The sequence below is a fragment of the Talpa europaea genome (assembly GCF_964194135.1).
Source record: "Talpa europaea genome assembly, chromosome: 12".
Lineage (NCBI taxonomy): Eukaryota > Metazoa > Chordata > Mammalia > Eulipotyphla > Talpidae > Talpa > Talpa europaea.
The window spans coordinates 86,816,829-86,829,791 of NC_140079.1; the positions used below are offsets into that span (position 1 = coordinate 86,816,829).

General features: G+C 41.7%; 1 protein-coding gene across 2 annotated transcripts in view; it reads left to right on the plus strand.

Moving 5' to 3' along the window:
* Positions 1 to 12,963, plus strand: part of XPO6 (exportin 6) — a gene marked incomplete at both ends in the record, with an annotated part of 65,910 nt that overhangs the window by 1,500 nt on the left and 51,447 nt on the right. For both annotated transcript variants that reach the window (XM_084250651.1, XM_084250650.1), the window contains 4 exons: positions 1,277 to 1,389; positions 2,137 to 2,334; positions 7,758 to 7,917; positions 9,980 to 10,057. In XM_084250651.1, the coding sequence (XP_084106777.1) occupies positions 1,277 to 1,389; positions 2,137 to 2,334; positions 7,758 to 7,917; positions 9,980 to 10,057 (549 nt within the window). The remainder of the gene's footprint in view (positions 1 to 1,276; positions 1,390 to 2,136; positions 2,335 to 7,757; positions 7,918 to 9,979; positions 10,058 to 12,963) is intronic.

Consider the following 12,963-nt stretch of genomic DNA (forward strand, 5'->3'; position numbering starts at 1 on the left):
ATTCTAATCTGATTTTAAAATAGCTTTAAATAACCAGATGCTACAAATGTCTAATTTAAATAGCAGGCTAAGGGGAATCCGGGGGTTTGGTTTTATGTAGTGGGTGTGTCATAGTTCAATTCTCTTTGTTCTTAGTCTTCCTAGCTTTATTTGAGTGTGTGGGCTGGAGTCATTTCTTGCTTCTTTTTTGATGTCTTAGGATAAACTATAGGCTTTCCTGGCTAGGTGGGAGAAAGGAGGAGGGGAGGGGCTTTGTAGGGGCTTCACTGCACCTACCCTCCACTAAAGTTGTGGTGTTCGTGCTCTCTCAAGAGAGAGAGCTGTTAGCGGGGAGCCTCCAGTCAATCGGATCATTTTAACAGTGGAGGAAGCTGAGGCATTGTAAGGAGGAGCAGTGGCTTTCTTGGGAAAACCATTAGTGAATTGGTGGCAAAATCTGCTCTTCAGTTAGAGCTCATTCTCTCCAGTATGATTTTACCTCTTTACCTACCTTTTACTTTTATAAGAACAAGCCATCAGATTCCTTTTATGGGATTTTCAAAATGAGACTGCCTTGTGGCATTTAGCCTAAGTCGGGTACTAACAGAACAGTGCCTTTAGATGTGGTTAGAGTAGTGATTAGAATGGGCTCCGGTGCTGCTTGCTTTTCCAAGGACTTCCTAGAATTAGGGTTGTTGCCTTTGTATTTTCACCTTTTTTTGTGTTACATTTCATGTCTAGTGCAGCAGGTCAACGTGACTAAGGGGCTGCATGTCCAGAAACATGGTGACAGATTCTTATTGCTGATGCTGCCAGCAGTCGGAGTAGGAAGAAAGCCGTTCCTAACTGATTCAGTGGAGACAGGGTGGCTCCTGGCAAGTCCCATGATTGCTGCTCTTATTTTTTTGTGTGGTATTTTGAAATAAAACCAACACAAATGAGGAGATCTAGTCATCTTAAATTCTCATCCATTTTTCCTTGTGTGTGTGTTTTTTTTAATAAGGTTAATCTTGATCTTTTCTAGCCATCATTTTTTGTGGCCAGTGTGAGTGGTGAGGATATATATCTATGTAGCTCATACCCAAGAGGAAACAAGTTCATGGTCCCCTCAGAGTAAAAAAAATATTCCGTGGTCTGTCCCTTCTTATTGAAGAATCAGCAAGATTTTGTAGTTGGTTTTGACATCATTTACATTATATGGAAAAAGGTGTGTTTAAAATAATGAACAGCTCAGCCTTGTATTAACTTCATGTAATTTCATAGCCTTTTTTTTTTCTTTGCTATTTAACTTTTCCAGAGGAACTTCTTAATAACTTTGCCCAGCAAATAGGAGCCTGGAGATTCTGCCTGTATTTTCTCTCCAGCACTAGGAATGACTATGTAATGATGTACAGTTTAACGGTTTTTGAGGTAAGTTGTAAGTTAACTTTATACTTGATGTTCTAAAAGGTATTGTCATGGTATTTATTGGCACTTGACTCGAGCTTGGCTGGGCAGATGGCTGGGGAGCAGTGGTCCCTCAGCGCAGGGACTCCTCACACACTGCCTTTTACCTAGATATCTGGTGTTCTGGGCTACCTTTCCATCTTCCACCCCAGAAAGGTAAGATGGAATTAGGTAGGTAGGTCATTTGTGGCAATGGGTAACTTTTTCTTCCATCGTTACCACTTAAAAGAGAAGGAGAACTAAAGAAAAACAATTTGGGAGGAGGGATGAAACCCCTGATACCATTATCCCAACCACAAAAAATTTTCATTTATATCCACTCTCATCTAGTTTTTATCTTTCTGTATCTACCTTAAAAAAATCCTAATTATGATCATTTTGCACATACCATTTTTGTATTTACTTATACCCTTATTTACCAGTCCTTTCTCTTACTTTGAACATTAAAGTTGTTTGGTTTTTGGTGGCCACTCGAGAGCCTGTGTGAGGAAGGCTTTTGCATGTGCAGCCGCTGGTATCTATTAGATCACTTACCCAGTTGTCCTGGGAGTGGGTTGTGGTATCGTAGGATTTGGACAGCTTTATTTACTCTTCTTGCCAGATTCCCCAATCTTTGCTTCCTGTTTGTTGTGCTACAGGTAACCATTAGAGAAAAAACAGTTATTTTTGTGTATAGATGGTTTACTTAAAAGATGTGTATTTGCTTTTCAGAATTTGATCAATAAAATGTGGCTTGGGGTCCCGTCTCAGGATAAGATGGAAATCCGTAGTTGCCTGCCCAAACTCCTTTTGGCTCACCACAAAACCTTACCTTACTTTATCCGGAACAAACTCTGCAAAGTTATTGTTGATATTGGCCGTCAGGACTGGCCCATGTTCTACCATGACTTTTTTACTAACATTCTGCAGGTAAGGATATACCCGGGAAAACTTTATCTTATGAATTTTTCGTGTGTAGAACTGATTATTGCCTTGTCATAAAGGGAGTTTGAGCACTTTGGAACTGCAGTAGCAAGGTCATTATAGGAATAGATTATTTTATTCACTTAACTTTGTATTTTTGAGACATGTTGCACCTTGGAGGAAGGGTAGCATGGGGGTAGGACTCAGTTGCTTTGTTAACCTCTTGTGAAATTCTGTTCAGCAAATAGTTGAAGTCCTGCACCAGGTGTTAGGATGAGGCCTTCAGTAATTGTAATTTAGTGGGGAGCTAGCCTTGGAGACAGTAATTATCTAATGATCTGGTAATTACTATAGGGGAAGTATGTGCAGAGTGCTCTGGTAGCATAGCATTTAGCCCCAGGGAGCTGAGTTACTTTCGGGGTTGTTTCTGGTGAGATGTCAGGCAGTGGGGCGGGAGGATGAGGGACTAGATGATGGGCCAGGGGCCAGACAGGACGGGACATGTTCTTGCAGTGGGGCTCAGTGTTTTCATCCAGTCCTGTGGGAGCTACTAAAAAGTATAGAGAAGGAGGAATGCCTGGTCAAAATATTTATGTGGGAATGACAATTCCACCAGCACAGTGGAGTGTGGCTTGCCGAGGGGTGAGACTGGAGTGTAGGAAGCCAATAAGGCTACTGTTGGAGAAGGCTGAGCGAGAGCAGGGGAATCGGAGCCAAGCAGAGGCTTACCTGGGGGTGGAGACGAAGCACTCAGGAGATGGAACCAAGAGACTGATCAGTGACTAGGCAGTAGTGGTGAGGGGAGGGAGGACTCTAGAAGCATTTCAGATTTCTGGCTCAGATAGCAGATTTTCTAGGCCAGGGATACGGGAAGAAGAAATGGATTTGGGTAGAAGGTGGTGAATTCAGCTTGGCAGAAAATGCATTTTAAGCTTTGTGTGTTCCCTTTTTGCATATCTAGTGAGACTTTAGGAAATGTAAATCTGAAAGTCATCAGGGAATAGATGGGACCTAAGAACCGAGAGGGAGAGGCTGTTCATTTGGATCATCTGAATCCTGTGATAAAGTTGGAAACATTTTCGTATTACTGAGACACATATTTGCTGGAAATGGATATTATGTACAGTTCATGGAAATGAAATTATTTTAAAATCGGTTATCAGTGACTGCAGGTCCAGGATTTTTGAGAACAGTATCACTTTCTAACATTCTATGTGCTTCCCCTACAAGCTATTTGAATGATGCAGCAATTAAAATAAAAGTTCAGCATCCACATTGCTTCACTCATATTGTCTTGCAAGGGGCACAAAGAATTCTTCATTCCATTTTGTTTTATTGAGTGATTTGTTTATCTAGAGATTTGTTGGATTGATACTGCAGAGGAGATTCATGCATTTATTCAGTAAAATGTTGAGTACCAGCTATATACTAACTAAGCATGTGCTGGGCATATAGCAGTGAATATCTTGCCTTCCACCTCCATGGAACTCATCATTTTGAGGGGGGAGGCATCTGTAAATAATAAGCAGAAGAAAGAAAAACAACAACCTTTCAGGTAGTTGTAGTAGTAGGAAGAAAACTAAGTCAAGGGCAAGGAGAAACTATCAAGGGGTGTTACTCAGATGGGATGATCTCGAAGGCTTTTCTGAGGAGCAGACATTTGAGCTGAAACCTGAGTGGAGGGGGTGGGGTGAACTAGGTGGGTATTAGAAGGACTAGCAAGTGCAAAGGACCCGAAGAATGGCAAGGAGGAGGCCTTGAGTGGTAGGACAGGAGGAGAAAGGTTTTCCTGGTGCTCTGATATCTTTCCTTTCACTCCAAGTTGTGAGTCTCCATATCTCTTAAGACAGAACCAGAAAGTCCTCTGGAGATAGAAAAGACCAACAAAGTTAGGGGTCTAAGTGGATTCAGTCCTGGGCTCGTCGGTGACATGTCCATGAGATGAGTTAGTGGAGTGTGAGCCAGAGTCCTGCCACCAGCAGGTGAGGGGGGCCGTGAGAGGGGCTGTGTTTTCACCAGGCTCGGATCAGTTCCTTTTGAAGGACAGACATTTCGTCTGCCCTGGATGTCTAGTTAGTGATAACATGGGAGTGGAAGAAACTTAGGCCAAGTGCTTATGGAGACTTACACAGGCTTGTTGCCTTCTTCATTACCCACCACTTTCCTCTTTCTGCCCCCTCAGAAGTAACTTTAGCCTCACGCAGCCTTAACGACTTGGAGTCTCCACTGGAAGGAGCACTGAACTGGGGAGCAGTAGGCTCGGGCTCTGTGTCGATGTTTATCACAAATACCTGAGTTTAGCAACTCCAGCCACTTAATGCGAGCTTCCATTTCAAATCTTCTTTGTGAAATAAGAGGATTGGACTAAGTGATCTTTCAAATCCTTTCCAGTCGTATTGTCTCTGTTGCTTATTTATTCCAGAGAACCAGTCAGTAGCATGTAAGTCTTCTCAGGGGTGACATTCCTAACAACAAAAATAAAGTCAGCCTTTTTTTCAGGTATTAGTAAATAAAACAAAACCAGTCGAAACTGATATAAACCAATATTAACTCAGTAAAAAGTTTTACAAAAAACAGATGAACAAACAAAAACAAAACTGGTTGCGAAGTGAACTGCACCATAATGTGGCCCTTGGATTAAACCAACTAAAAGATTATTGACTCAGTTCCACTGTGGTTGGCTTGCATAACTTTTTCTGGGGTACATAGCTTTTTTATTTTGCTTTTTATTTTTTTATTTTTATTTATTTTATTTTTTTTAAAGATTTATTTATGCATGCAAGAGCTGGGATACAGGCCATAGATGAAGGGGGTGAGAGGATTCACCAGAGACAGAGTGGGGAACAGAACAGGCAGACTGACTGAAATACACTGCTAAGGGGAGCAATGGGTGAGACAGGAGAGGTCTGCTGCACCATGTGGGTTGCCCCCTGGCTGGCTGGGGATCGAACTAGTTCTGCAGAGGCTGCGGATTGCTTCATAGTGCGGTGCTTAACCCCTTGCGCCACCAGGGAGGCCCTATTTTGCTTCTTTTTAAAACTCTTAAGACAATGCTGAGTATTCATGTAATTTGTGTTATAATTTGACAACTACTATACCAGGCAGAGAGGAGTCGATTTGGGTCTCCAGAAAGATACTTAGAGTTGGTTATACCCTTTCTTGACCACTGGCGAAGGAAATAGTTAAAGTGAAAATTGACTCCTGTTGTCCCTACCCCCTCCTGCCTCCACATACCTCAGTGCACACAGCACACCTTTCTAGTCTCTTCTTCAGATTCCTAAAATCTGCTGGACTGTACTTGGTCACATTGTGCTTAAGGGGTAAGCAGCATGGGAAGAAAGAACTTCTGTTTCTTCTCTGATTGACAGGTGTGATAAAAATTATCAGAGCTTCTCAGAAGCTCACATTAAGAATTTAAACCTGGGCCTCCCCTGGTGGCGCAGGTGATTGAGTGCAGCGCTGTAAAGCTGTCCGCAGCCTCTGCAGCGCCAGTTCGATCCTGGCCGGCCGGCAAGGGTCCCACATAGCGTGGCAGACCCCTCCTGTCTCGCCTGCTGCTCCCCTCAGCAGTGTTCGGTCAGTATGCCTGTTCTGTTCCCCGCTCTGTCTCTGGTGAGTCCTCTCACCCTCCTGCGCATTTGGCCTGTACCCCAGTTCTTGTGTAAATAAATAAATAAAAATCTTAAAAAAAATAAAAAAGAATTTAAACCTGATCTTCAACCTATAGGTGCTTATTCTCTGTTAAAATTAATTGCAGAGATTACCTGTGTTCTGAGCTTAAATTATATATATGAAAATGGTAAACACTTCTAATAAAATGCTTTCTAGACACAAAGCCAACACAAAGGAAAATGAATGTTTTATCATGGTGTTCTTTCAGTAAATTTTGCTTTTTAACTGTTTTTTTGCTGACCACCTCTTAACCCAAATGATGAGAGAAAGGAGAGCCTTAAGATACATTTTCCATACTGTAGGGGTTTTTTTTTTTTTTAATATCTGGGGAGCACAGAAGTCTTTCATATCTCCAGAAAAGTATATTGCCAAATGGAATATTTAGTGATACAGGTCAGTCCTTGGCTGGGAGAGTAAGATTGAGATCTTTGGAGAAGATGGAGATCCGAGAGGTTGTGGGGGTGGGGGTGGAGGAAAGAGGTGAAAGGGGATGATATGGAAATATTTTAAATTACAGATTGAAATTCAAAGGTTTCCAGGTGGAAAGTGGTGCATCAGAAGGGTCAATTCTACCTTCTTATGTAAAAAACATTCTTTAGAGGAGGGATATCCTGTTCTTCTACTGTACTATCTGAATTTAAGTCGGTGTTAGAAATAGTCCAAAGCTGTAAAAAGTAAAGAATTATGGTACTTAGAACTGATTTGATATAGAGCATTTTTTACACACATTAATCGTGACTGGTTTTACTAATGCTGTTGAATTTATTGTAAGTTCCTATTATTCTAGTGCTTTCCCACCCATTTGGGGATGAGATTTTTCTTGGTCTGCAGTGAGAAGAGTGGTTTTCCAAGGAAAGGAAAGCCTTGTATTTCTTGAAGTGGAAACTATCCATTCCAGCTCCTGGAGTGTCCTCTTCTTGAGGACTTATGTTTTACAAACTGAGCAAATAAGTAACTTATTTGTATCAGGGAATGAAGTAACATATAAAGTTAAAAGAGATTAAAGAAAATGGTCAGGTGTCCCCTAAATTGTTTACCCAGCTATAGTTTGTACCATATAACTCAACAGTGAATTGTAGTGGCAATCACTTGTAACATTTCTGGGAACTTATAAAGTAACCAATAGTAATGCTTTGAATTTTGTGACACTGATTAGAAAGATAAAAATAGTGTTACGTCGTTGAAGGTCTACTTTTCTTTCTGCCTCTTGTTTGAAGAAACTTTTTTCAGGTAGGTGAATATTGTAGATGATAGGAAAAAAGCAGCTTATTTTGCTACGTAGATATTTGCAAGATAACTGTAGCCATAGTTGAATGATATGTATGCATACTTCTGTTCTGCCACATGTTTAATCTTGAACTTTTATGAAACATGTAAAGCTTAGAAATGTAAAGTTGATTTAATCCTTCACTGTTGAAAAGATCACAGATTGGTTTACACATATCTGAATCTCTAAATAGCCAAGACACATTGCGAATCTGGACATGTATAAAAATTGTCATGTGCGGTGTAAAAGAGCATTGTTTTCAAGTTCATGGTATTAGAATTTTGTCTTTAAAATAAGGTAAAAATGTATTTTGAATGGTTAAAAAAGATGAATATTGTACTCTTTGATTTTTCTAAGGCTTCGATTGTTGTGGTCTGTTCATGTAAAATTAATAAGCACACAGGGATACTTCATAGGGTTAAGGTTATGGAGTCCTCTTTGTACCTTAATTTGCCAGATTCTGAGCTCAGAACTTACTTTTTCCTGGCAGTTGATCCAGTCCCCCGTGACAACCCCCCTGGGGCTGATCATGTTGAAGACAACTTCGGAAGAACTGGCTTGTCCCCGTGAGGACCTCAGTGTGGCAAGGAAGGAGGAATTGCGGAAGCTGCTGCTGGACCAGGTGCAGACAGTGCTTGGGCTCCTGACAGGTGAGGTCTGGGCCTAAGAACTGACTGTGGTGTGGGGCGCCTGCACCTCCAGTGATTCCCATGTACAAGGACCTCAGAGAGTGCTTGTGACTTACTTGTCTTGTAATTGGTCTTGATTAATGGTTGTATTAGTATGATCATGTGTTAATTGGTAACTGATTAATGAGGTCACAGGAATGTGATTGAAATGCTGATTACTGCGTGCTTAATAATGTGGGTGGTGAGCACGTTAGTTAAACTAATTTGAATTGAACATCCAGAGAAGTTGGGAGAGGAGAAAATTTTAAATTCTGTGTAGGGCAGGAAGACAAGGTGTCAGATCGGCCCTCTGTGCTAGGTTGTAATTGTGTGAGGTGTTTTCTTTTCATCTTGTCTATTAAAACCTCATGACGATGTGCAACAAGTAAGAATGAAGAGAAAGCCAACCGCAGAAAGAGGAAGGCAGGGAGAGCGGAGCCTGAATCATGAGGCCGTGGCTGCAGCCGGAGCCTGCTGGGGTGGCTGCAGGTGTGGCCCGGCTGGCTGTGGGAGGCTCTGTGGCTCAGCAGCGTCTGCCTCCAACTCCTCCACCCAGCTCTCTCCTTGGATGGCTAGGGACTTTTTCTTTTGAGCATTCTTTTGAGCCCAGTTTAGTGCTGGGCATGCAGTACCCTCAAGCTGGTTATAAGAACTTGCCTGAGCAAAAGTGAACTGAATTGGTTGTCATTTTATGCCCTGAGTGGGCGGGGGGGGGGGGGCATACACCAAACCTCAGAGCCTTTTTTTCCTTCAAAGCACATTGATACTCCCAGCTCTGGGTGTTACCATCTCTGAGCTGATATGTCTGTACAGACATTAAAATCTTGTAAAAATTGGGATGCGGGCCTCCCCCATGGCGCAGCGGTTGAGCACTGGGTTGCGAAGCTGCCTGCAGCCTCTGCAGCTCTGGTTCGATCCCCGGCTGCTCCCAGGGCACTGGAGGATGGTCCCGCATGGCGCGCAGACCTCTCCTGCCGCCTGCTGCTCCCCTCAGCAGTGTGCTTCGGTCCTTCTGCCTGCTCTGCTCCCCGCTCTGGCTCTGGTGAATTCTCTCACCCTCCCGCGCTTCTGACTGTACCCAGTGCTTGCATAAATAAATAAAAAATAAAATAAATCTTTAAAAAAAAAAATCAAGATGCAATTCCCATGTCATAAGTTGTCAGTTTCAAACAAGGTATATCTTTGATTTTCAGTACATTCACAAGATTGTATAACTACCATGGTTGTCTAATTCCAGGGCTTTTTATCGCCTACTACCCTGAGCCCCGGGCAACTACTAATCTGTCTATATGGATTTTCCTATTCTAGACTTGTCATAAAAATGGAATCATATGATGTGTGACCTTTTATGTTTGACTTTTTTTACTTAGCATGATATCTTCAAAGTTCATCCAAGTTGTCAAATTAAATATTTTGAAAATAAAATATTTTCAAGAATATTTATGATCATCGATGTGCCAGGTTCTCTAAGGAGATACAAAGAGAAATAAAATGGCACCTTTCCTCCAGGAGTGTGTACCCCAGGAGGGGAGAAGGGCTGCCACACCACAGTGGGTTAGGGCCAAGGTGTTTTCATATGCAGGCAAAACTGAGCAGATAGAAGATTTCTTTGAAGAGGTGGCAGCTGGGTGGCATTCTGAGGGACAGACAGGTAGCAGAAAGGTCAAGTTGGGATCGGGGAGAGGAGGTCATGTTAGAGATTAAGAGAAGGAATAGCTCCTTGAACATGAAGCCTTTGTGGGGTGGCCTGAAGGCGGGACAGGTAGAGCACATGGGTGAGCAGAGAGGCAGATGCTGAGATTACATGGCCTGGTGCCGGCTACTTGGTGAGAAGCATAAGAGGATTATTGCAGGTTTGTTAGACATAGAAGTTGAGTTTGAGTACGCAAGTGGTGGTGTCCAGGAAGCGGTTGGATGTATGGTTGAGAGAGGGATGTGTAAAATACAGGTGTTTGACCAAAGGTATCAGCAAATCATTTATCTAAATCTGATTTTCATCTGGTGAACTTTATTTCTCAAACTCAATTTCTCCCTTTTTTGGTAGGTATCTTGGAGACAGTCTGGGACAAACACAGTGTTACTGCTGCCACCCCACCACCATCCCCGACTTCAGGAGAAAGTGGTATGGTTTGCTCCCCCTAACATGTGATGTTCCTCTTTGTAAATGCGCTTGGGTGTTTCTGCAGGGCGGTGCTTGCTTATCTACAGCCCTTTTTGTAAATGCGCTTGGGTATTTCTGCAGGGCGGAGCTTGCTTATTATCTACGGCAGATACAGTGGCTAATGCTTCCTCAATCTATTTTTGGCCTTTCTGCCCATGTTTTCTGAGTTCCTCGTAAGTACTTGTACTTTCTAATACAATGTTTTGAATGGCATATTTTGCCTTTTCCTTGTCTACTAAGAAGATGGCACTTTTGATCTTCTGCCATTCACCTTCATGCCCTTCAACTCATTACTGCTGTCTTTCCTGGTTGTTTTTCCTCCCCCCCAACATTTCCTGGTCTTATTGCCCACATTGAAGCTGATCTGATCCTGTGGGCTTGACGAGTCTGCTTGGCATGCAGTGCCATGGGGTCCCAGGAGAGGGAGGGAATGTGGGAATGGGGAGGGCTTTGGGTTGGGGGCCAGTGGGCAGCAGTCAGCACTGACTGTGTTTTGCAGTGTTCAGAAGATTGGTAAGGCCTGGGCATATTTACAGTGAAAGTTAAGTCGTGTATTGGTGGCTAATTATTGTCCAGTTATGTTAATATCTCTTTCAGAAGTCAGAGTTCACCAAAAAATGGCTACTTTTAAGCATAGAGGGAAAGAGGAAATTGTGTCGGAGCAGGAACTTTTAGTTTCTAAATGCTTCTGTTTACACTAAATGATCACAAATGCTTTCAAGTCGAGTACATCCTGTGTTCTTCCTCTACTGTAAAGGTTGATGCGGCTAATGAGAAATGTTTCCACATCTTTCTGCTTTACCCCAGGAAATGGACTGTTGAAATCAGATACCTCTGAGCTCAAACTGGTCATGTAGCCTGCTGTTATGTGGAAGTTGAAATTCTTGCAGTTGCTATAGCATTGGAAATATGTCATGAAGTTTTGAGGATTGTTCAAAACTGTAGTGTACTAATTTATCCCAAATCCCCTTTATTATACTTGGATGAAAAACTGCTAGTCATTTGTCATACTTAGATAAAAACTGAAACATGTTAAAAATCCACAGAAAAGTGAATTTTATTTGTACTTGGTGGCAAACCTTCATTCTCCAGGTGGGGTTTGAGGAGGCTTAGCAGGTTTACATTTTGTAATAGTGGAGTGGTTAAAGAAAATATTGCAGATGATGCAGAGATTTTAGGAGGGTGCACCTTGGAATCGCCTGCCATTTAGTTGATATTAAAATTTGCAGTTTCATTTATAGTTTGCAAAGATTAGTTCTTTTGAATTAGATTTGTTTTTAGGTAGTTGAATATTAACTTAGCATCTAGTTTAAGTCAGCAGCAGCATTTTATTCCAGTAAAACTTACTTGATTCTCTGAAATAATTTTCCAGTGCCAGAAGTTGTGTTTCTGGTACCTGCCCAAGCTAACTCAGTTTATATTTGCATAGACTGACTTTTTTGGAGGCTAGATTGGGGAATACAGGATAATACAAACTAAAAATACATACCTCTTTCATGTGGCACCTAGGTTTTGTTTATGAGATTAGGTGAAATAAAATATGAACTAATTTGATATTTTCATAATAGACAAAATCTAAAAATACATTTTGTGTACATTGTGAGAACTGCCATTTAGGCACTATTAAAATATTTTGAAGTGTTAAATTTTAGTATTTGAGAAAAAGCAAAATAACCTGAGACCAGGGTAGGGGGTAGGTGGGGAACTATGTAAGCTTTAAAGCTGGTGTACTTCCCCTTAAAAAAAAAAAAAAAAAAAGAATTGTGTGTTCATGTGTTTTGATAATTTTTATGACATTTGCAAGTAAAGTCATCAACTCTGTTATATGAGAGATATTGGTGATGTAATCAGCATGTATTTGGATGCCTTTGTGCACTTAAGACACCAAGTTAAGGAGTAGAACTTCTAGAAAATTGTTTAGCTTTGTTGACTGGAAAGCTCAGTTTCACAGAGGAAATTCATTTTGAGAAGCTTACGGTTTAGTGAGTAAACCCAGGTAATTCCTAAACACACCCCTCTAGCCGGACCCTTCCTGTCCCACTTAATTCCAGGGGGTTTTTGGTCTGCCTTGTAGCTTTTCATTTTGTTTTCTGTTTATTCACTTTCAAAGAGCAAAACCCAGGGACTAGTCTCTGCAGCAGTGACTCCAACAGTCTGGGTAGAGAAAAAAAAGGGTGTCAAGGGTGTTTGTATGCCATATTTCTCGGAATAATTCCCCGTAATTGTTGTCTCAGTTTCCTAACCTACCTCACTAGGCCAGAATCCTATGAAGCAGGCAGATGATGGTTTTCTCTTGTTTACAAACAAGGAAACTGGGGCTCGTGGTGGAACAGGAACACAAGCCCATCTTTCCAAGTCTGGGTGCACACAGTCTTTATCTTCAGTTTGCGTTCTTGGTCCCTCTCACTGCTTCTGCCTGCCTGTTGTTCCCCTGGTTTAGAGTCCTGGCTCCAACACTGTGTATCTTTTCTGACCACGGGCATCCATGGTCTGAGAGGAGAGGGCTGTCCTCTGGGGAGGGAAGGTGTGGGTGTGCCTTTCATTTTGGGCTTGGCTTTTATCTGCACTTGAGCAGCCTCAGCCTCCTTTCTCTGTTAGTCTTGTCCCTTTTTATTCTGCTTGGACAAATGGAAGAAAAAGGTGAACAAAATGAAATTGTGTAATTACTGTAATTCTCAGTTGACTTTGTTCTGCAATAAAAATAAAGGGACCATATTTTTGCTATATGGTATAGTTTCAGAAATACGTACGTAGAGTGGTATTGGAAAGTTTCCCAGGGTGAAGATACATATTAGAGAGCTTGAAATGATTGAGATCAATTTATACCTTAGCGTTTTTGCCCAAACTCTTTCCAAATTATATATCTT